At 37.4% G+C, this 24,851-nt stretch overlaps 1 protein-coding gene across 5 annotated transcripts in view; it reads left to right on the top strand.

The window, feature by feature from the left end:
* LOC104138362 (collagen alpha-1(XXVIII) chain) overlaps positions 1-24,506 on the top strand; it is a 43,510-nt gene extending 19,004 nt beyond the window's left edge. For 2 of the 5 annotated variants that reach the window (XM_009665918.2, XM_068948676.1), the window contains 25 exons: positions 192-260; positions 2,091-2,159; positions 4,686-4,754; positions 5,201-5,269; positions 5,357-5,425; positions 6,537-6,605; positions 7,864-7,935; positions 8,502-8,570; positions 9,854-9,925; positions 10,788-10,856; positions 11,270-11,338; positions 12,346-12,414; positions 13,482-13,550; positions 14,255-14,323; positions 15,411-15,479; positions 16,222-16,290; positions 17,146-17,226; positions 18,006-18,041; positions 19,207-19,243; positions 19,367-19,924; positions 20,746-20,987; positions 21,559-21,649; positions 21,736-21,822; positions 23,262-23,450; positions 23,891-24,504. In XM_009665918.2, the coding sequence (XP_009664213.1) occupies positions 192-260; positions 2,091-2,159; positions 4,686-4,754; positions 5,201-5,269; positions 5,357-5,425; positions 6,537-6,605; positions 7,864-7,935; positions 8,502-8,570; positions 9,854-9,925; positions 10,788-10,856; positions 11,270-11,338; positions 12,346-12,414; positions 13,482-13,550; positions 14,255-14,323; positions 15,411-15,479; positions 16,222-16,290; positions 17,146-17,226; positions 18,006-18,041; positions 19,207-19,243; positions 19,367-19,924; positions 20,746-20,987; positions 21,559-21,649; positions 21,736-21,822; positions 23,262-23,450; positions 23,891-23,898 (2,439 nt within the window). In that variant the 3' untranslated portion in view covers positions 23,899-24,504. Of the gene's footprint in view, positions 1-191; positions 261-2,090; positions 2,160-4,685; positions 4,755-5,200; positions 5,270-5,356; positions 5,426-6,536; positions 6,606-7,863; positions 7,936-8,501; positions 8,571-9,853; positions 9,926-10,787; positions 10,857-11,269; positions 11,339-12,345; positions 12,415-13,481; positions 13,551-14,254; positions 14,324-15,410; positions 15,480-16,221; positions 16,291-17,145; positions 17,227-18,005; positions 18,042-19,206; positions 19,244-19,366; positions 19,925-20,745; positions 20,988-21,558; positions 21,650-21,735; positions 21,823-23,261; positions 23,451-23,890 lie in introns of all 5 variants that reach the window. The other 3 variants (XM_068948675.1, XM_009665930.2, XM_009665938.2) reach the window with 3 other exon arrangements.
* Positions 24,507-24,851: the final 345 nt, after the last annotated feature.

Genomic DNA, 24,851 nt, shown 5'->3' with positions numbered 1-24,851 from the left:
GAAACGGCATCCATTCAGTGTCTGTTTAGTCTTGCATGCTGCGTGAGTCTGAGGCTACTAGGATTTTCTCTGCCATTCCTGTATTCTCATACATTAAATAGTCCAAGCAAAGGATGTTTGATGCATTGTTACATGCTGCACACATACAAAAACCCAAATCAGGAATTTTCAAAACATATCTTTGTTTGCAGGGTGACACCGGCTTGACAGGAAGACCAGGCCCTATGGGCCCACCCGGAGTTGGTGAGCCAGGACTTCTGGTAAGTCTTTTTGTTAATCGGCGAGGGGGAGAAGGGACAGAAAGAAAAACCTCTCATTGTTCCCCTGTTAAAAGGGATATATGTGAGTTAAATTATACCATCTCTTTTCTTCCTTCCACTAATTCTCACTCTCTTTTATATAAAGTTATCTGACTTTCATTTTCCTCAACAAAGAGGGAACGTTTCCAATTCCTTATATTTTCTAATTATCTTAGTCTCCAAACTTGCTATGAAAAGTGACACCTTACACAAAATCAAATAAATGTATAAACAAATCTGTCCCAATATATTCAAAACTACAACTTCTAACTTCTTAGCTGACTGCTTTTCAGTACCCTTTGAGCATTTGCATCAGCATGCATTTGAGGGAGAGATTCCATTTCAACCATTGTAACATCACAAACAATCGTAGTTAAACAACCTCCCTGAAGACATTCAGGTTGTGTAAGTGGTCCCAGATGATATAATTTGAACAGTAATACCTTCCTCCTCTTGACAGTTACTCAACATATTAGAGATAATTTAGAAAATCAGTATGCCAATTTTATGGTCCCTTTTTTTCAAAATGCCAGTCAGCACCTTTTAGTGAGTTACCTACAGTACGGCAGACTGAATTCTCTTCAATTGGACAAAAGAGCCTTACTGCAACCATGAGGGGAATTCTCTCCAGTTTTTTCACAGGTAGCTTTTCACCACTGGCAAGAAAAGATCTGTAATAATCAAAATTTGAGGTTCCTCAGTTCTTCCATAAAAAACAGAAAGATGGTTTGGTGACAGAACTGACTGATCTCAATCCTGTTTGAAAATACACTACTAGAGAGGAATGAGTTATTCTTATTGAAGGACTCTCAAAGAAAAGCGCATTACTAATTAGATCAGTGGTGACAGTCAGTCAAAATGGGGCAGTGGTGCTTCCCGAGTCTCTTGAACAACAGCATAGACAAAAGAGCCACTTCGTGGGGAAAGAAGTGCCTGCGATGTGCATCTCTGTTAGCTACAACAGCTGTACTATCCTATCAAGAGATTCTGAATTGAAAAAGTTTATTAGCAATTTTTTTAATTTACTTTAAATGTGTATTTGCTTCAAAGAAGTTTGGTTTTTTTTTTATGGTTGAACTCAGTGCAGTTACCTTTACCTAAGAATACAGTATAATTCTAAAGCTGTGCACAGGACCACTTTCAAGCATACTTAGGCTCTACAGAGTGAAATCTACTGCCATTCTGTGATGTAGGTGCAATCTCAAGGAACAGAGCTGAGAAACAAACAGATGCAGGAAAACACTGTGAAGCAGGCTCAATACGCACAGATTTTCGACCTGCTTTTAGTGCAGAGTTGGGTTGTCTGAATATCCTTGTGCTTCTATCAGTTGCATTTTCAAAAAGAAAAAGGCATGCCATTATTCTCTTTGATAATTGCAGACAAATCTCTCTACAGCTAGACCTTCTTCAGTTCTATTCTGCACGGCCTTTAATCTGCTTCTGCCTATATCTAATGATTATACTGATATATTAATAAGGATTAGTAACAATTGGTAAACCAAAGTGGAGTTTAGGGAGTTAAGATTTTAAAAGTATAAAGGAAGGGATTTTAAACTATGTAATCTAAGATTCATAAGTAACCAGAAAAGTAATCTTGTATGCCTTGTTATAGCTGCAGGCCAGAATGCTCTTCATTAATTCACTGTGAATATCATATTACTGTGTTATTTTTAACAGGTTATAACTACACACCTCAAAGACATGCTTACAACTAACAATGCTACAGAATATGTTGCTGTTGATTTGAATGACTAATATATATTCTAGGCCATTTTAAACTTATGTTAACAGGGGCCTCAAGGACCACAGGGTGTTCAAGGAGAAAGAGGTTCACCAGGAGAAGGGCTTCCAGGAGCAAAGGTACAGCAATAGAAGGGATCTAAGACCAGAGTGTCACCATTAAATGAGTGCATACCAAAACAAGTTCATAACAGAAAAGGGAATCTGAGAAATTACCTTACAAAATTAATAATAAAATTTAGCATGAATTAATCCAGTATAATTTCACAGAAATCAGTTGATCCAAACATGACCTCTAGGCAGAGCTAGCCTTTGGTGCCTGTAAAGCCAATATTTAATTCCTCTGACACTTGATTTGCAGGACCTAAGCCTGGAAAGAATTCCAGTTTTAATTTTAAAACAGCCTCGAGTATCTCACTTTACATAAGCAATTACAAAAGTGATTCCTCTGGTGAAAAAATTGTCTTTTTTGGTGTTTTCTAAATGTTTTTATATAGGTATCTTTGATCTCATTTAAGATAGGCTTCTAAGCTTCAAAAAAATCTTGGCCACTGGTTTATGCAGTTTAGCAAAAGTCTGAATTCAGTTTGTGGGAAAAGGTAGTTGCTGTTACTAATTTCCAGATACAGTGGAAAGTAATGATAGTAGCAGTCATACCTAGACGGATGGACTCACTAGCTCTCATCTTTTGCTGCTTGCTGAAAACAAACTCCTGGGCTGAGCTTTTTTTTATTTGACCTTTGGTTACAATAACAAAGTGACACAGCATGTACATGAGCTAAACAGATAAATGGCATTAGTGACACAATAATCTAGACATGAGATTCAGCAGGAGTCTCCTAATTTCTAGTGTCTGCTCTGAAACAGATTGTCTCCGTGGTCTTCTATGTAGCTTTTTCCTGATTATCACTGTTGCAAATGGAACTTATTTCTTAACTGTTTCATTGGGAACTGCACTGGGTAAGTGGTTAATATTTAAAAAATGATCCTGAAGTAGTAAAAATCACTGAATTGCACAAAAGCCTCCTAGCAGGCTTCTTAACACCCACACCCTGGCTGTTATGTGGTGAATTTCTCCTTTTTAACAGAGCTTTAAAAACGTTTCCAGACATACAGCCCCAGATGTAGAGCTGGCTTACTGTGGGATAGAATTAAAGGAACTGAAGAGTTCCTCTCTCCTACACATCTGTGCAATGAGTGCATTCATTTTTATGTATACACGAAGGCAACCTTGGTTGGGAAAGCAATAAAAAATCGCTTCACAGATGCAGTCCCCAACAATCCCTTTACTAAAAATCTTAGGATTTTTGCTTAGCACAATACTGCAGTCATCTGGGTTTAAATTTAAACTGCTGTGAGCAACATGATCACTTCAAGCATCCAGTATATATTTTAGGACGAATTATGTAAGTTATCTAACATCATTGTTGATGGTTTCTATTTGCTTAAAAGATCTCATCCATAAAAATCAAACAAAGGATTTGAAGAAAATACATACAGAAATAACTAAATTGCCACTGAAATCCCAATACACATGGGAAGAAACATGACAGCTAATAAGTAGTGCACAGCAACACTGTACAGTGGGATCACATATGGAAGAATATATAATCTAACTCAAACTATTGAGCAGTTGAGATAGGTAAAATAAATTAATTGAAGTGGAATGCTGCCAGCAGTATTGGAACACTTGATTCTGCAAAAATATGCACTGCTTTTTACTGTCAAATCTGACCTGAAGCCAAACATGTATCAACAGAGTCTATATGTATATCTCATCCTATGTATGGCTGCCAAGTATGTCAGCTCTCATATATTTAAGGAGGTGACTTGTTAAGTTAAAACAAGTCGTACAGTTACTTTCTTTTAGTACAGTGGTTTTTGCTAGAAGCTCAAAGGTCAGTAAAGAGGAAAAGGAAAGCAGGTATTTTACAGCATCAGGAGTAAGAAATGCTACTTTGAACAGAAAACCACATGATGTATTTCACTCAAAGGTAAAATGAGGGAATTGGTTACTAGGGAGATAAAACTCCCATCCAGGGCACAGCTTTATTGAGTTGGGTGACTCTGTGACAATTTGCACAAGCGAACTATCTGTCTCTACGAGCTTTGCTAACAGCAATACAAGAAAAGCTAATATTTTTTTCCTTATTAGTAATTTGCATTTTCCCAAGACCACTGTTTTTTTGAAGAAACATTTAGAAAGAATGACATTTACAAATACACTTTTACAACAGTATAGTTTGGCCCAGGCTTTATTCTGGCAAAACTCGTAGTCACAGCCACATCCTGACTGCCATACTTTAATGAGATTAACCCAAGAGACTACGAAGCAGAATTCAGCTCTGCTGACATTTAAATCAGTTGTGGTTTTGCCATTGATTTCAGGGGAAGTGGGCAGAAAGATAAAAAGAAGCTTGTTCAGCTTTCTTGTGTTAGCAATATCGAACTGCAGAGTAAACTCATTTTAGAAAAGAAGACCTCTTTGGTATACTGGAAAATATATCCAGGCACTGCTTTCTTGTTCTTCTGGTTTTGGTTTTCTTCACAACAAATGAAATAGTCTGTCTAGTTGTCTGACTCTCTCTGTCTAGAGAGAATAGCCGTGTTTTTATATAGTTAACCCTGTATTATTTTTTCATATAGGGAGACCGTGGTTTTGATGGGCCAAAAGGCCCTCGTGGACTTCCAGGCATCAGCATAAAAGGTGAAAAGGTGAGTAGTAAATATGCCAGAGGATTAACCAAGTGCCAATAATCTACATACTACAAGGCATGCTGACTACAAAAGATGTAATGAAGCAAGGCACCCACAATAGGCCCTGGACAATAAGGTATTTTGTGGAGAGATTTATGGCTCAAAAGCTGTTCAACCTGTTCTAACATCTCTTCATATTAAAGTAAAAAATGTTACAAAAAGCAACCGATTCTGTGGGAAAATTAAGGTTTAGATGGGGGGGGGGGGGGGGGGGGAAGGAAGGTTTAGCAGTTGTTTGCAACGACTCAACCAGCAGGGAATAAATGCATAAATGAAAGATATAAGGTCAGATCGTCAGCTCCACTGACTTCAAGAGAGGTTAAGTCAACATTCACTAATACAGGAGCTGTCCTAGATTGTTTCTGTATCTTCACACAACTAAGCAATTGTACTTTGTTTACCAGGGTGAATTCGGCCCTCCTGGTCTACCTGGGCCAATTGGACTACCTGGCATTGGAATTCAAGGAGAAAAGGTAGAGTTTTCATTTCCCCCTCTTCTCCACAGTTAAATGTGTAATAACGAAGAATATATTATTTTAATCATTAATTAATCGTTTCAGGGAGTGGAGGGCCCAAAAGGACCACCCGGTTCTAGGGGGCTACCAGGACAGGGACTACCCGGACCAAAGGTTAGGGAATTTTCTGAAGTAAAAGCTACCATACTGTTTCTATTGTTATGTTTCCCGGTTAAGAAATGATCTGTCTCATGATTATGCTTGTTAAAGTCCCAAAGACCAATCTAAATATTGACTTAACTGCAGGAAATTACTTCCTTTTTTAGTGTTATTAAACTCCTATTATTAAGATCCTACTCCACTGAAAAGCCTTGATAAACCTATGCCACAGCCAACTATTTAGGATTTGGCTGGACTCACCACAGAACCTTCAGGGGTACTAGATATCAAACAGTGAACTGAGTACTTTGATATGTTTCCATAGTGAGGGTTGTCTGCTTTGGACTTGCAGCTTCCCCACATCAGATGCAGGTCCAGTGAACCAATTCCATTTCACTAGCAAAAAGTATTTGTACTTGACAAAGCAGAGTACCAAAATTTCAAGAACATCTTTTATCATCACTGCACTGTTTTTATTCCAGAAAAATACATATGTATCTTACAGATTGGCTGCCTTTCTTCTGCTGCTGCCTGTTGTCTCATCTGATTTTGTGTATTTAGTGTATCTCACAGTTAACAACGGTCCAAGGTATTAACTAAGATTACCTTTGCCAAAGGAAAACTGCCAGAATAATTTATCCTTGACTGGCTTGCACAAGCCATAACTGTTAATGAAAGAGGTCACGCTTCAAGTGTTTGGAATGGAGATTTAAAGTGATTTTCTGAAAGAGGTGTCAGATAAATGAATGCCTGAAGGTTACTAAAGAACAGTAAAGGGAGCTAGAGGTGTAAGTGGATTAAGGATCCTGGCACAAAGAAAGAGAAGGGTAAACTGAATGTAGATGTTAGATGTGCTGCTGCAATGCCAGCTACTTTGGTGGAAAATATTCATGGGGATATATTAATTGGAGATTTACAGCATTAGTCATTTCCACCAACAGCTTTCTGGTGATAGCTCAAAATATGCTTAGGGAGGGACCCGGAGATTCTCAACCTTTGTTACAAGGGTTTAACGCATCATATTAAACACAATATCACACTAAATAATCTTTCTTTAAATGTAAGCAACCAATATGCTTTTACATCTTTCCGATGATAAAGCTCTTAAAAAAAATTTCTACTTAAGGGCGAACAAGGCTTGCCAGGAGAGACTGGAGTGCCAGGAGAAAGAGGTATTGGAGAACCTGGTTCTAAGGTACATTGTTAATAGAGGAACTTTTTTATTTTTGTATTTGGACTTGAGATTTGCTTATTGAATGGCCTTTCTGTAGGCACTTAGAATAGGTTTAGAAATAGACTTTAGGTTCTTGCTCTTCAAAAATTTCAACATGGACTTTCAATAACCTCCAGAAATGGAATCATTTAAAATACACCAGGCTCCATACAAAGGCAGGAAGATTACCATGATAGAATCTTTCGATATGGCTGGCCCACGCTCAGGTCAGTGCTGCAAGTGGCTCCTCTACAAGTCTGCCCACACAACCACCCAGAATATTAAACAGCTGTCAGAAGTGGCAGGCCCCGGCATAAACTAAGCTATAACCAGAGCTGGTAGAAAAAAAAACACTGAAAAGTGGTGACTGTGCTCCTCCTTCCTTTTTTTGCATAGAAGGACAGCGTATAAACAGAGCCACAGCTACACCCTTATAACTTTGTATGTTAAACAAGCTGTGCTACTAAATATAAAGCACGCTTCCTTGGAGTAAACAGGAAGCTGTAACCAGATTATTTTTGTACTAAAGGCACTGAAATATTAAACAGTCTGTATGTCGTTAAGAGCCAGATTAACATAAAATATGGGAAAAGATGGAAAAGCACTTCCCTGATAGTGGAAAGGCACAGGGCTGTACAAGTTTTTGCTCTTTTTTTGTTATCTAGGGATGTGAGAGGGGGGATTGAAAGAAGAAAGAAATTATTTAGTTTCTTTATTTAATTCCACAAAACTGCTGAGTGAATCTATTGGAGCCCAAACGATCCCATTTCATCTCAAACCAAATCAGGGTCTTGAACCTTATGTAAATAAGTTGAGCTGAATTCCACTGCCATTAGTGGCTTTACTCTGATTTTCACCAACAAATTGTGAATCATCATGTCATGGTCAGCCATATCTTGTACGTATTTTAAATGCTGCCATTTGATGAAATGATGGCAATATTATTTTTTAAGAATGAGCTGGAGAATTAATAGCTAATAATATTAATTGCATAGATAAAACGCACAATTCCAAAAACTGGAGAGTGGGATGTTTCCAGGTCATCTTTCTTTCCCTTTCTGTGATACATGGGAATTGTCACTATGAAAAAACTGCAAGATTTGGGCTCATATGCATAAATTTTTGCCATAAATATACATATACATTTTAGCAGCCTTTTAAAAATAGATTTCCTTGATTCAAAGAAAGAAGAGTATCAAGTCTGCATTTAATAGAAGGACTTACTTTTTATTGATGTTAGGGTGAGCCAGGCCCTTCAGGACTGGCAGGTCTGCCTGGTCTTCCTGGAGAAGATGGAGCTCCTGGACAAAAGGTTTGTTCCTTTCTGTCTGCAGCCTGCCTCCTCCTCTCCAAGCATTCCTACTGCTCACCCTGTGCTGACTCTAAACCCAGAAGAGAGGATTTTCATGGACAAGGGGAAAAGTAGCATAGTTAAAAATTTTCTCTTTTCAGGAGTCTTTTCTTTTTAGGAGGGTGGCTGTCTATTATCCTGTTCACAGTTGTTGTTGGTTTTTTTAATCCCCTAGATTCCCGGTAACTCAGAAGGACGATCGCTAAAACGGCTACAGGCAATTTTTTGTAGCCTTCTAATCTTGGTAATCTCCTAGAATCAGAAACCCCCTGTATTTAAAGATTATATACTCAAAGTGTTCAGCTAGCACTTAGGAAACATGCTACTTCATGCTTTCCACCCCAAGTTTACAGTGGTTGCTTCTGAATATTGAAAGAAAATCCTAGGCCCTCTAAAGTCAATGGGAGTTTTGCCATTAACTTAAAAAGGTCTGTGATTTTAATGAGCTTATTCAAGTGAACGCAGAGTTTATCTTGCGTGATGTCCGTAAAGCTCTTTGAAGCGCTGCTTTAACTTTTCCATTACAGGGCGAACCAGGACTACCTGGTCTTAGAGGTCCTGAAGGTGCTCCAGGGGTTGGAGTACAGGGGGAGAAGGTGAGAATTTCTTACTAAAGGTGAAATTCAAAATTGTAATGCTCCAGAAATAGGTTTGTCAGGTTCTTCCCTTTTTTGGTGGAATATAAATAATGAAAAAATAGACTTCAAGGAACAGGTTAATGAGTACTTCTAAAAGTGGCTAATTGCAGTTTGTTTCAGTCTTAGCCTAAACCAACAACAATAACTTTTTTTAATAGTGAGGCTAATAAAAGATCATCCAGGACATCTTTTTCACAGAAATTCTAGAAATGGACAGCACAGCAATTCAGTGACTCAGAATTCCCAGTACCTGTAACAGTGTCTTGTTCCAGAGATCCACAGAGAGTTACTGATTTTCACTGGGACTGCTGCTTCTCTGAGTAGGAATAACTGGGTCAATATTCAGAGTTCTGGCTCTTGTATTGGGCCTCACAGAAGATGAAGTAATTCTGTTTCCTCATGTCACCCTCTTTATCCTGTGAAATAAAGATGCTGGAAGTTGCTGGAGCCATTGTCCAAGCCATTATAAAGCGATTAAATGTCACAATAGAAGAGAAATAAAGAGATTAAGTCACACAACTGCAAGAAGCTGAGCAGCTAAAAAAACAGTGAAGGAAGGAAAATCAAGGCATCCATCTGTTTCCACATGACCTTGGTAGAGAATACATGCAGATGACATGTTGCAGTAATAAAAGAATTACTCTATTAGAACTTCTGCAGAGTGATTCTGGACTCATATCTATTTCATTTTTGTTGTAATGATTACAGCCCAATAATGTGCTTAATTAGCAGCTATCCCTTTACAAACTTTACACTATCTATTCTTAGCTTTTTCTGCATGGAAGTCTAAGCTGATCAATCAGAGGAGGGTATTGTTGTCAGCTGATTGACCCTAAGATAAGTTTCTAATATATTTGTTTTTGAATACAAAAGATTACCTTTGAGTGAAGTATCCTTTTTTTGGATTATTTCTCTTAAATAATATCTTTTTCATGTAACTACTTAACTTGATTCTTTAGCCGCAAGGAAGCAATCAACTCCTTTTGAGTCCTATTTTTTTTCATAATAGTCACTGGTAAATCACTTAATTGAATTTCAGCTGACTTATCTCATTTTAAGTGTATAAATTCAAAACTGGACAAGTACTGACCAGAATTAATTGATTTACCCAATGAAGGCAATGGGAACAGCTCACTTGCACCAGCTGCAAGACAGAATTTCACTGAAATTTACCATTAATTTCAGGTAAGACATTTTAAACGTTTTGCTAAGCGCGTGACACGTCTTCTCTGTTTTGGTAGGGAGATCCAGGTCAGAGAGGAATACGTGGATTAACAGGACCAACAGGAGTGCCTGGGCCGGCAGGAGCTAAAGTATGTTTATTAACCTATTATGTGTGTAAAATAGCCTCCTGAAGTCAAAGTTGTGCTTTGCTCTAGATCTCAGAAACATCTGGCCTGGTATGAACTTGCTTCTTGAAAAATAATTACCAAAAAATATGTTCAGCTAAGGCTTCTCTTAGCAAGAGCCACAGAACCATAGAAACATCTAGAAACATTTTTAAAATCTTTAACATTCACTATATTGCTTTCCCTTCAGCTTGGAAAAAAATTAAGGGACACTAATATTTGTATTTTTATGCTGAAATATTTGGTAAGACAGCATGGTGCCTGGCATATACACACGTGACAAGACTTTCCTTTCCTTTCCAACAGCTCATGGCTGATACTCTTTTAATGGACTCGAAGTTTCTATTCAAATAGTTACTGAAAGTGAGAAAAGGGCTACTCCAGGTCCCTCCTCTGATTTCTTATGAAGCCTTTTGCTATTAATACACAAAAGAATGGGGAAAATATAAAGAGGTTAAAAAGTACACTGAAAAGAGTATTTGTTAAAATCTATTCTAACAGAAAAACACATGTTTTCAGTATACCTAGGAAGCTGGGCAGAAAGCCTTCAGTGCTGGACAATACACTAAGAAAAGGACTTCTAATAACATATATTTATTCAGTGACTGAGAAGAATCCCATTTGCATTGATAAATCAGAGTTATGGTGGTTAACACTTCAGTTGCAATAATTAGATTGTATTTAAGATAAAATATTATTAGAATATTAAAAATTCTAATAGACTTTTAATGAAATATAAATTGTAGCATAAACGTCTTCTCTAAACGATGTGCTTGCCCACTGGAATTAAAAATCCATTGTTTTTGCTCTCATTCCTTCATTGTAGGGAGAACCTGGTGTGCCAGGACGTCTTGGGATGCCAGGCCCTCCCGGAAGAGCTGTGCCTGGACCAAAGGTAACATCCACACTCCCACTCCTAACATTTATAAACACAGTGTGAAACCTCTGAAGTAGGCTAGGCTATTAGTAGAAAGTGTAAATCATTTCAGCCATATGAGGTCACCTAAAACTTCTTTCCTATGAACAGAGTTATGGATTGTGTCCAGGCTAGTTACTACAATGCCCTGGTATTACTTAATTGCTGACTTGAGGTGTGGCCTATCTGACCTGTCAATTTCTTGGAGATCTTTGGACGTCAAGATACTTTTCCGTCTTCTGCTCTTGGTGTTTATCTTAAATGTTTTCCAAAAAGAAGCATTTTAGCTATTACGTTTAATATATAAAAATATACATAACAAACTCTAAAAATCAGTCTCTGCTTGGTTTTTAACAAATACATGAATAAGATTTATATTTTCTTCAATGCAGGGTGATACTGGTTTACCTGGTCTTGCTGGGCCAATTGGAGAACCAGGGTTTGGGCTTCCTGGGGCAAAGGTAACTCTTAAATTGGTAAACCGATTTCATATTGAAGTATAAAAAAGGCAGGATTTCAATGAAACAACAGCAAATCACTTAGGATGGCAAAGTGTTCCGTTGTTCTTAATACACGTCATAGAATGTTGCCAGAGTATAAAGATCTGCAGAGCCATGAGACCATGGGCAGTCAATCTTCCAGACTCCATGAGCTACAAAACTTCCATGTGGCCAGGAACCAGGAAGAAATTGATTGTTTTTAAGTGATGAGGAGTAAGTACAGACAGAGCACCTGCTTTATGTGCTTACAACAGCCTACCTGTCAAGCAGATGGTAAACAACACTCCAATCACAGGCTTCTATTATACACAATAGCTTCAAAGAGGTTTCACAATGCACACATAGGAAAATACGATCCTGGAACAACAAAACCAGAGAGGAACCTTGTGACAGAAAACATCACTTTTTAATTGGCCACACAAACCACGGGGGTCCACAGCCTTAAGTCCTCTGTCTCACTACATAGCACAAATAGCATGTGCAGAAGCAACGCAGAGTTTTTCCAATGCTCTGTTGCAGTTTATCTATCTTCAATTACGAGCATTACCTAAAACAGCTACTAAGTAACTCAGTCTCTATGCTAGTCTTTTGGCTGTCTGTCAAGATGGGTACATCCCTCAAAAGCTGGAGTGGTAACAATCATGATAAAAATATGGGGAACGGGACTGAAGTAATCCTCTCTTATATATAGGCCAGAAATGACAATAGACAAAGCTCCTAAAAAAAGATTCAAATTAGTGTCTTAGAAGTGAAAGGTCCTGTAAATCCTCAGCTATTCAATATCCCAGTTTTAGTCCAGGATTAATAATCTACGATAGTTATTCACACCGTAAAATATATAAGGAGATAGACAGATAAACAAAATCAACTTACAGTACTTGTTTCCCAAAGAAATTTCACTTTCATGTAAACTTCTTGCCAGCAATTGTACTGGAATTCACCTCAGCTATTTTTTCTTCCTTCATCAGGGTGATCGCGGCCTTCCAGGACCCCCCGGACCCTTTGGGCCAAAAGGGGATGGTTATCCAGGTCCGACTGTAAGTTTATAGATAAGTTTTATATATGTCAATTGGGAACAAATGCATGCTACACTGAAGTAACTGGCATCCATTCCTCAGCTATGGAAGCGTGTTATACCATGGAAAGGAAGAGAAATTTCCCTCTGAGACATTCCAAGAACTTCCACATCCCCCATTTCTCTTGATTACACAATGTAACATGTTCCAAGTGGGGAATTTTTTTTATAGTATCATTGATGTTTCAGTCAGTTCCCTCAATATCTTCATGTAGGATACTGCCATCTGCCCAGGCATATAGAATTTTAACCCCACACAGGAGGATATAACCTAGCTAAACAGCTGCGTCCATATACATGGGTATGAACTCATGGCAACACTGTCTCCCAAAAACACTAAAAGAAGAGCAAACAGTCCTTCGTTTTGCCCATCTGGCTGTTGAGGGTGGTACAAAGAATTCATCCATCTACTTTACAACCCTTTATACAAGCTTGTACTGGCAGATATACCCAGACCCGGGAAAAAGGATACAAAGAGAAAAGGCAATCTATTCCTCTCCCTTCCTTGCACATGTATGCAGCACACCCAGTCTGACCTCACGTATCTAGTCTGCTCAACAGGGTGCTCCACCAACCCTGTCACTTACATGCTAGTGGGGTGTCAGAGTCCCAGGAACATTGCTGAGTAGAGTCAGGCAAGTTTGGTGAGACATTAGCATTTATCTGTGCTAAAGATAACTATAGTTGTACATGCAGTTATCACACTGATGAATAAAAATTAATGAATGTCAAAATGGAAACTGGAATATGAAGTATTTATAATGCTTCTTTTTGCACCTGGCTCTCTACATCAGACTCCTCTGGCTTGGAACACACAGGCAAGTCTCTTGCATGACATGCAACACACATGCAAGTGCCAATCACATCAGCTCTGGTTAACCAGAGAGTAAAATTTAACCAATTACAGTGCACCATGATCCCACTAACAGAGAATGTATTCAAGATACTAGCCATATTAATGTTTACAGATGCATGTAGTCAACATAGCCTTAAGCTAAATTAATAGTCTATCTGCTCATTTAATTTCAGGGCTTGCCAGGCCTTCCTGGGATTCCTGGTGAACAAGGCCCTGATGGAGTTGGACTACCAGGACCTAAGGTACAGACCTTAAATCTAGAAAAATAAATGCATGTGTATACTCTAGTACACACAGATGTAATTCCTACTCCTGGGTCACACTAGCTTTGATTTACTCATCAGTTTATAAAAGGTAGGTCCCATAGAAGATCTTCAAGCTTCACTTCAGAACTGATCTTGATGCCGATTGCTAATGTTTACTACATTACTAGATTTATACAGTAAATATATTGACTGGAGCTATTTGATGGATTGACTGGAGCTATTTAGGCATGTTTAATGTCTCTTAAAAGGACATGCATCTTTTCTCTGCTCTCATCAAACTCCTGGCAGTCCTAAGGCACTGATAGGAAACATACAGTATTGAACAATGACAATGTGAACATATAGACTGACTCAACTCTGACAGGCAGCAAGTAAGAGACTTTTGTTGGCTTTGGGGAACTGGAGATCATTTTATGATAAAGGAATTGTAACTCCTATGTCATTATTGCTGATTATAACTGATTGTTCAAGCTCAGTCTTGGGTATGTTCAGACCATTCTCCCCAACGTTTGTCTTGTCTGACCAGCAGTAATCATGGTGTAGAATTGTTTGGACTTGTGCTATGCTCTTCAGTGATTCTCCTGTCTCTTTGTCCCATCTGAGTACAAGAGATGCTAGGAATTCTAGAGACAAATTAAACTTTGGTATTCACTACTTATTTTTAAAGTATTAACTTCCAGGGTGATCCAGGTAGTAGAGGACCAATTGGTCTTCCAGGTCCCCCAGGAGAAGGCCTGCCAGGACCAAAAGTAAGCCATTTAAACAATTATGTCTCCCTTTGTCTATTTTCTAAAAAAGCAAAAAAAGTATTGTTTATAAATATGTAGTTACGCATACACATCTGAATGTTTTTTATCTTTTCCTTTCAGTAGAAACAGCTAATACCACAGATAAGACAGCTAAGGAATACAGCGATTTTTGAATATTTATATAATCATAATATACATTACGACAATGCCTGAAAATAATTATAAATATATAAAGCAATTTTTCACTATAAAAAGCTCTGAGAATAGAAACTCTTACCTCCCACAGCTCAGCTTTAGAAGCCTGTTAAAACAAGAGAACTATTTTAGAATGTAAATGTCAAATAACTAAACAAAGTCAAATTTTGCAACATAATATTGTATTAACTGCACAGCGTGGCTTGTTGGTCCCAGAAATTCAGTTCTTGTTGATATGAAAGCTAGGTCAATGGCTAAGCAGTGTCCCAGGCTGTGCTTGCCTCCGAATCTGGCATGTACATAAGATTCTTATAAATGAGGAAATCAAGAATTTCATGCAGGGATACTGGAATGGCAATTTAGGTATAACATTAATATTGAACTGTGTGAGTTTGAGTTATTTTCCTATGAATAACATGAAACCGGAACATTTTCTTTTAAATGTCCTTTTAAAATAAGCTTATAACTAAGCAACATATCCTGCTAATTTGCAATGCCATATTAATGCATAGGTCTCACTGTGAAGCTTAGTGGTGATGAAAGATGACGTATCATTTAAGAAATAATAATCCACTCTCAAATCATAATTCAGTCCACAACGTCCCACCAATACAATCCATCGTTCAGTGCAGTGCTCATCTCTATCAGCAAGGTGATTCATGTTCAATGACAATTAAGCCTTCAGTGACTCATCTGAAGTATAAACTGAATGTAAATAATCTGATAAAGGCTTAAAAAAACTCTTTGTCAGATAGAACAATCTTATTTTCACTACTTCTAGAAGGATATCAATGTGGTAGAAGAGTGACAGAAAATTGCATGGTGGCAAAACAATTTGTTATGTATTTTTATTATGAGTATTGTATATAATATATATGGGGTTTCTCCCTAGGGAACTATGGGACGCCCTGGGCCACCTGGATCTTTGGGACCTCCTGGTGAAGGTATTCAGGGAACTAAGGTAAAAAGACTCAGTGTCTTCAATACTTAACCTGTGCTCAGTGGTCAATCTGACCATCACAGTGTTAAAGAATTAGCCAAGGTTTCACATTATTTGATTTTCTTATATGACAGAGAGCCTGCGGTTAAAAATGAAAAGGATAACATGAACATATACAAATTCTACAAGTTCTGTCTCTACTGTTGTAAAGAAGCCTAAGGGTGTGTGTGTTCTGAGGGAGGGGGGAGCAGGAGCATCTTTTGTTACGGAGATAGCTTTACAAAATGGACAAAAATGAAAAACATCTTTCTCTCTGCCTCACTTGTCATGCCCATGGAGGCGGTCTGAACTAGTTATGTGAATTACCAACTCTGTTTGAGAAAGATTCCCCTTCCTGAATATGTATGTAATGTTCCTTTTCACCTGTGAATTTTGCACTTTTATGTAAGCATATATCAGAAGAGACAGACTAAAAAGACAGCAATAAGAATGGAAGAACAGGAAAGAATAAAAAGGGATGGGAGAGAGAGAGCACAAGTGGAACAGACAATGACCATGTGGTTTTTCAAATGTTATATATCTTTATAGCAGACATACTAATGAAGTACTTGAGAAAGATTGTAAAAGCTAGCTGTTACATTGTCTCAAACATATCAATACACTTGCTAAAATGTAGTTTGAAACACTTTCCCTTTGAACATTTAAAATTAATGCATAATAACTGACTACCAAGGGTTAATATCACTACCTGGATTATCATTAGGGGGAACAAGGAATTCAAGGAATGCCAGGACCCCGAGGGCCCCCTGGAGAAGGACTTTTGGGACAGAAGGTATGATATCTAAATCAGAGATAATGTGTGGAGCCCCAGTCAACATACTGAGGATGCTCATTGCAGTCAGTTCTCTTTGAAGACACGGGAATTCTGTTCATAGGGAATGGATAGGGCTATTACGGTTCATGGTATTTTAGGAAAACCCAAACCATTTGCATGATCCATTTAATATTGTAGAGTAGCATCATTTTCAGTGTTGCATGCTTTAATATCATATCAGGCTCATCATCTACAGCAATAAAAAGAAATATAGATATTAGATCTAATATTGTTGCCTCTCTTTTACCTACACAGTTATGCAAAATTTGGGGAATACATTAGTGTTAAAAGAAAAAGAAATGCCTGTTGAAATCAGTTTTTGGGTATGACCACATCAACTCACAAAAAACGTACAAGAGCCTATTTCCTTAGCTTAGTAGAATTCAAACCAGAAGATTTCTTTTCTTTGCTATTCCAAACACCTTTTCTGGGCCAAAAAGTTTCTCCAAGTGATATTCTCATCATTCATTCTGACTACGTCCTTGCCTTTCTTCTCAGTTTCCCTATTGTTATCTTATTTTTTCTCAGAAACGGATACTCATTTCCATCACCCAATTACCTCATGAAACCCCTCTTTCTGCATGAACTTGCTTGAGATGGTTCATTGTTCAAACTGCTTCAGCCATTTTTTTCTGTCTTAATCAGTAGTACCAGTTATTCATGAAATTCACAAACATCAATTGATTTAAATGGTCTCTAAACAAATGTTTCTAAGTTTTGACAAAAGCTGAAGGTGAATTTAACAAAGGCAGCTAGAGAGAAATATGAAAGTTAACTGACTTACACTTTCTGATTACCAACACGGTTTTAAAGGGAGATCGAGGCGCTACAGGTGAAAAGGGGAAAAAAGGAGAAAAAGGCAACTTGGGTGACCCTGGTTTATCTGGAGAACCTGTGAGTAACTCACGTTTATCGTGTCTGTTTTTTTTAAACTACTTAACAATAAAGTGTGGTATTTTTGCTATTTGACTACTATGCTTAGGAAATGCTTAAGAAACTGAAACTATGAAAAGCTCCAAAAGTATAAAGAAGACATTTCCATGCTGAGTTCCCCAATTTCTTAGTGAAAACCAATCACCATTTTTAAGAAGACAAAATGATGCAATTCTAAACTATGCAAATTCTAACTATAGCTACCAAATAACTGTAGATCAGACTTCTCAAAGCTAATGAACTGATGAGCAGAGGCAAAATGGGAACATCTGCTGATGTGCAGGTTCAAAAAAGCTGGATAGGAAACCGTGGTGCCCTTCTCCTCTGACATTTGCATACAACTAAGTACGGATACATAGACAACATTGCAGTCCTTATCTCTACCCTGGCTCTATTACATCTGATGAAGTGGAATTCTGATGCTTCTAGGGTCTCAGGTAGGTATATGGTCTCCTGAGAAAGGAAATGAACATAGCATGCTATATGGGAAAGTCTTGCACAGATTCTCCCTTTCTAACACAGACTGAAAACCATGACGAGTGGGAGACCTGAAGTCATCCAATTCCCATAGAAACCTCATCACCTTAGGAAGCTGTAGCTACTGTATGCACAAGAACACTACATTTCATAGCAAAAGTTCTTATTTGCTAAATATTATTAAAATAATGGTATCTATGAAGTCACATTCTGAATTACAATGTTACTAATTGCAATAGCTAAATTAATGATCACTGTTGCAGGGCAAAACCGGACCAAAGGGAGAGCAAGGCCTAACAGTAAGCAAATCCTATTATAAATCCTATTAAAGCAACATATAAGCACAATGCAAGATATTATCAGTTGAAATGTATCATATGTAAATTATTATAGAAAGAGTTTTCAGATTAGAAGTGGTCTCAGTAATAGTACAGAAAGAAGCAGTAGTACAGAAAGAAACCGCTCAAGGGCTTCTGACTCTTTCTCATTTACTTTATGCTGAAATGGAATTTGAAATTCCTGATGATTTTACATATTTTTCTTCTACTTATTCTTTTGTGATTAAAGGACCTGGGTGCATAGCTATCACAGGAAAGTTTTTTTTAAAGGTACTTTAGAGTCTAAAGAGCAACAATCTTCAAACTCGTCATGGTCTTAGGTCTATGGACCTAATTACACTTCTGCTAAGCCTAAACTGCACTAGATCCTAATTCAGTAAAGCACGTCTGTGACTGTGTAAATACTGTTGAGGTTTATGGTGGAAGCTGAGCAGCAGTGGCAAAAGGTTGTATGTGAAAGACTAACTCAGTGCCAAATGAGTCCTGTCATGCACTTATGTAACAAACGTTTGGTCTAGTAACGAGGAACACTTTGGTTTCTGCGGGTCATCAGAGCATCCCTTCTCTGAGCAGAGAGCTGTGAAGGCAGCAACTCTTTTTTTGCTGCCAAAAGCTGGGCAATATAAGAGACAGGTACACTAGGATTCACAAATCCAAATTCCACTCTGTCTTGGCCCTCCTCTTCATATGCCACTCACTATGAGCAATACGCTTCCTGAACTTGGGTCTGTTGCACCATTCCCTATGCAGTTGCCTAAATGCAAAGGGAAATTCATGTTATTTAAACGCTGAAATATGAATGGGTTTTGACTTAAAGTTTAATGAAAACCAAATCAGTGCAAAATATTCTTTACAATAACAGTAGTCAATTGTTTCCGAAAGAGGTGTTGCCTTTTTGTCAAGTTACTGGCTCTTATACACCCTATCAAAGAGCTCACTGTAAAATGTAGGTGTGATTTTAGGCTTGCAGGGTCAGGATTGAAAGTTAAACACTAAGGTTCTTTTTAAGTCCCTGTAGGTTGCAGATATTCATTATAAATGAAATCTTTGGCAGCATCAATGTTATACATCATCTGAAAGAGAAAAATTGTGAAATATTTTGAAATTTCAATTTCTTCTTATCTAGAGAGAAGATATAATTAAATTAATTAAAGAGATATGTGGTAAGTTTTCAGGAAACCTTTAATTCCAGATTCAATTTTCCTCCATTTACATTTACATTCCTCTCCTTTCCAAAAGGATACCAAGTAGGTCATCGTGATCTGTTTTTTATTTTTCCTTTGCAGGTTGTGGAATTAAATGTAAGGAAATTCCTATGGAGCTTGTATTTGTGATTGACAGTTCTGAGAGTGTGGGACCAGAAAATTTTGAGATTATCAAAGACTTTGTTACCGCTTTAGTAGACAGAGTAACTGTAGGCAGAAACGCTACCAGGATTGGCCTTGTACTATACAGTTTAGAAGTTCGTCTAGAATTTGGTCTGAACAAGTATACAACTCAACAGGATGTGAAACAAGCCATTAGAAAAATGCAATACATGGGAGAAGGCACTTACACAGGAACTGCTATCCGTAAAGCAACCCAGGAAGGATTTTTTGGTGCTCGAGCAGGTGTGCGAAAAGTAGCTATTGTGCTAACAGATGGCCAAGCAGACAAGAGAGAAGCTGTAAAACTAGATATTGTGGTTCGAGAGGCTCATGCAGCAAACATCGAAATGTATGCAATAGGAATTGTAAATACTTCAGATCCAACACAGGCTGAATTCATGCGTGAACTAAATCTGATTGCTTCAGATCCAGACAGAGAACACATGTATCTCATCGATGACTTTAATACCCTTCCAGGTGTGTTCATCACAGCTTTATTCTGTAAATATTCCTAAGCTCTACACAGCCAGATGAACTCACCCCATCTAAGAATGGCTTGCTTTTCACAGGATGGGAAGAGATCTTGGCTGAATTCTGCATTGTATCTGGTGCTACTCGGAACAGAGAAAAAGATGCATCATCTTTGTGGAAATAGGGTTTTGATGGTGATGAGGATTAGTTAAGAGGTGTGAAGTAACAGGACCCTGAAAGTACAGATTCTGTTCTTTTAAGGAGAAGGTGTTTCATGGTATAGGCCAATGAAACACCACACCAATGGGGAATGTCACTACAAGCTAGGAATTTGCACACAGTCATTTAAACTAGCTTTCTAGCTGAGTAAGTGCTCGTGCCGCTGTAAAACTGATGGACTAGAAAGCTAGAATCTAACCCACTGAGATAAAATCTACTTACTCACTTCCACTGGGAAATAACCCATTTTCACTCAATTATTCACATGAGTAAGGCAAACAATTATTTTCCTAATACCAACTACTGATTGATACGCTTTGGAGATATATGGAAACTCAGATGAACACCCTCCAATGAGTACCCTATATTTTGTACCATAGACAGGTCTTATGGGCTGGCAAGTATGTGATAGATAAAAACTATAGTCCAGAAAGCCTGAAATTGCTGGAATTATTTCTGCACATCTTAGATGTGTATAAATAATCTATATACGTATTGAATTATATGTGTCTTATTTATGTGTACAAATAATCCAAATTCAAAAAAATCCACTGAACTTTCAAGTAAGATTGTTTTTTTAAGTCTTTTTTTTTTTTTTTTTTTAACAGCTCTGGAGTCTAAATTAGTCAACCAATTTTGTGAAGATGAACATGGTGCCTTAATATACAATCGTAATGGAAATGGTGTAAGCCTAAGTGGACCATCTAGCCATTCAACGTCTTCAAAATTTTCACATTACTTACTTCAGAACAACAACATTAATGGAGAATCACTTTCAGCAGAGAGATCTGGAGTATCTACAGTAGAAAGTCCTCTAAGTCTCGGCAGTCTTCCTCAACCATTAGTTCCGGTATGAAAATTCAGCAAGCTTTAATGAGCTTTACCTGTATTTTCTTCCCTGTTGCCCGATGTAATATGTAACTTCTCCCCTACTTTTCTACAGGTCAGGTACTAAAAGAGCTACTTTAACTTGGTATACTTGAGCTGATAATTCTGAATAAGAGTTGTGTGCAGGCAGTTATCTAATGATTATAATTCATTCCTGATGCTGTTACAAGGATTACTACTACTGCATTTAATTTAATAGAGTAATATTTGTGCCACAATGTGAAACATAACATTGTTAAAGTGTAATTATACTGTAATAATTAACTCTAAAATAGTTTTAAACTCAACTGTAGTCTACATTTTTCAGTTTATAGAATAAAATACTGTAAAAGTCAACTCAGAAAAAAAATCCCAGGTTTAGGATTGCCAATCCTCCTGGTATACCAGCCTGGTTAAAGTCCCGACCCTTAACACAGAGGTCAGGGTAAATGGGAAGGAAAAACATTAGAGAACCTCTAAGTGGTGAAGAGCTAATTCATTTTGCGACACTTTACAATATCTGAAAAGCAAAGAAAATCAAATGCTCATTTCAGACGAAACTACCTCCCAGGGCTGTTTATGAAGCGTATGAAGAAGAACAAGAGGAGGAGGAACAGGCATTCTTGCAATCAGCGGACACCAAAGGTATTTTTATCATCATTCATTTCTTCACCTCCTAGGTATTTTTGGCTGATCAGCAATCAATGTCTTCTGTTTCTTTTCATGTGCAGCTGCAGTATCATCATTCCCATCTAAACCACCATCAGATAAAGTGCTGACACCATCTCTTTCAACTGCAGTGCTCACATCAAGGCCAGGTTATATATCATAACTAATTTTTCATTTTGTTTCCTCTTATCTTGCTGCTAACTTTCAGTAAGATTTCAAATCAGAGTCACTCTGTTGAGCCTACATACTCTCTGAAGATTTTGTGAGTCCATGTTGTGGAAAATAAGCCATTTCAGGATTTTACAGCGGATCTAGTTGCAGTTCTTTTCTCCCCAAAATTCCAAATCCCACTGCCCTGCTTACAGAACAAGTAAGGTCAAATATAACCTGAGACAGAGCTCATAACTGGCACCAAAAAAAGCAACATAGTGCCAGCTGAGGCTAGCCAACAAGCTTCTCCAGGATTCACTGGAAAGCCAGGAATGGTCAATCTATGGAGATGGGAAGCTTCATTAAACAGAGAGAAGATAAAGAATGATTTCAGAATCAGACAAAAAAAAAAAAAAGATTTCTCCTTCAGAAGAGAAATAGGAAAAATGACGTTTATTCATTTGGAGAAAAGTATAGTAATTAGCTGACTGCTCAAAGGAGTGCTTCTTTTCATATAAAATGTCTGAAAGTATTCTTTCCACCATTTAGGGAATTCATGCTTTTGAGTTCTAATAATAGTATATTATGATGGGAGCAAGAGAAGAGGGCATCTTTCCTGGAAACATTGGCATGACTATGCCAGAGGCCTAATATTCTGCCTCTCGCAATAACTAGATATTTTATTTTTGTAAGTTTTGTAAGTTGTTGTCAATGCTATTGTAGAATATCAATCAATGTCACAATATAAAACTTGAAGGGAAAATATCTTTTGGTATTACTAAAATAAACGATACTAGCTTAACATACCATTGTCCTTTAGTGCATGTCTGTAGGAAGTAATAATCATTAGACCATCAACCTTCACATTCAAATTTAACTAGTAGGTACATAATTACTACCATTTTATTACATAAGTAGCACACGTCCTACAAAAAGAGAGTGAAGTTCTATATTCTTATCACCATTCTAATGCCTCTGCTGCCAAAGAGAAAGCACATGGAAACCACAAAGAAAACTAATATCAAAACTGAAGCAATGTACTGCAGGAGGATGATGGCCATACTTGAGCTATATGAAAATAGCAGGTGCAACTAACTTACAGTTCTTTAGCTTACAGTTTTTGGTTGCTCACAAGACTGAATGCAGATAATTAGATTTCAAAGTTATCAGATTGCTTGCACCTCTTCTATATGGAGCCAGAATACTATTATTTCTGAAGCTACTAGAACTATACCAATAAAGGACCATTTTACCTTGCGAGCTACTAAGATGTACTTTTAACTTGTGTTCAATTCTAACATCTTTAGAAACATAAAGTGAATCTCAAACTGCTGTATAACATTAGCAGAAGAAAAAAATCAGAGTTTAAATGCTAAAAACCTATGCAATACAATTGATTTTTACATATGGCATTGGTTCTTTTTTCTTTTCTTTTAAGAAAACATCCCAGACCCCCGATGCAAGTTAAGACTGGATCAAGGGTCATGCCGCGTTTATATCATAAAATGGTACTATGATAAACAAGCCAATGCCTGTGCTCAGTTTTGGTATGGTGGCTGTGACGGAAATGCAAATCGCTTTGAGAGTGAGGAAGAATGTAGAGAGACTTGTGTATTTTTTTCTGGAGGTAAGAATCCACATCTATCTCTGCATTAATAACTAGCAAGTTGAAGCTATTGACTGTTTGGATCAGTTATCAAATATCCAGCATGGCAAGCAAAATCAAACCCACTGTTTAAAAGAATGTTAACATTGTGAAATCATATACCCACAAATGAGACAAAAGTCTACATATACCAGCTCACTTTAATTCTTTCTGTACATATTTTATGATGTACTACCTCTTTAAAAAGTAACAACATTTCAGCAGTATTAAGGGTACCCCAATTTCCTTTTATACTAAGATGACTACAGCATTCGCCACAGTACTTGCCCTTCCTTCACCTGGATCTCTAAACACTACCATTATACAATCAGTAACAACATCCAATTTTAAATTGTAAACATGGCTTTGGAAAGCAACCTTTTGTTATTAAAATTATATAATTTATTTTCTCTTTGTTACAGAAATCTGATATTTGGCATGGATTTTGCAATGAAGACTTCACTTTTTTAAGCAAAAGTGTTTTCATAAATCCTAATTTAGTATTTCAAATGTAAAATATCTGTTTCCAAATTACATGCAAAGTGCTACTCAGGGGTTATCAGATAAATCAGAAAATACATCAGTTCGTTGCAGCTGAGCTACCAACCTTTCCCAACCACATCCCAGCTATATTTAGCTGTTTTTGATGTGAACTTTTCTCAGTTTCCATTAATTAGAAAGATCTATGAGAAACGCAGTTAAAACACATCCACAAATTTACCTGAAAGACGATATCAATAGCTGGCATTCCTAAATTGGGCTAAGTGGTTCTTCACCATGCGTTTCTCTTCTGAAAGCCAAGTTATCATTTGTAAATGCATTTTAGTATTTTAACCTGTTTCTTAAAAGTGCTTTTAATTTACATCCAAAACATCAACTGCAGCATAGTCCTAACAATGAGAATTTATTCTGTATTGCCTGTCACTGCCATGGTTTTCTACACTTATGTCTGTCTGTATACAATTTATTTCTCATTATTCAAATGATATACTTAAAAGCTTGTTTCTAATAAAACATTTCTGTTTTTGCTGCCTGGAGAGAGTGGATAATGGTACCTTTACAGGACTAAAAACTTATCTCACAGCTAAGTTACCACTTACAGTTAAATGTGCTCCTGATGATGTTACTGGATTTCTGCCCTAGTCATTAACAAGGCTAAACATCACTGATCAGGCACTCCTGCATGTAAAACAAAATTATATTTTTTTCTAAACAAACGGTAAGTTTAGCATACCAAAATTGCATGCGGCCTCAAGCCCACAGTGTTTCATTTTAACTAGTTTTTCAACAAGTTTCATTAAACATGTTCAGGCACACAAATTGACAGAGGTGCTTTAAAATAAGGCCTCTTCGTGAGTCCTCTGCTCTTTTCCATCCCACTCT

This window comes from Struthio camelus, chromosome 6, assembly GCF_040807025.1.
Source record: "Struthio camelus isolate bStrCam1 chromosome 6, bStrCam1.hap1, whole genome shotgun sequence".
NCBI lineage: Eukaryota > Metazoa > Chordata > Aves > Struthioniformes > Struthionidae > Struthio > Struthio camelus.
Note: the sequence above shows the minus strand (reverse complement) of the source record. Positions and strands in the feature narration are given on the sequence as shown.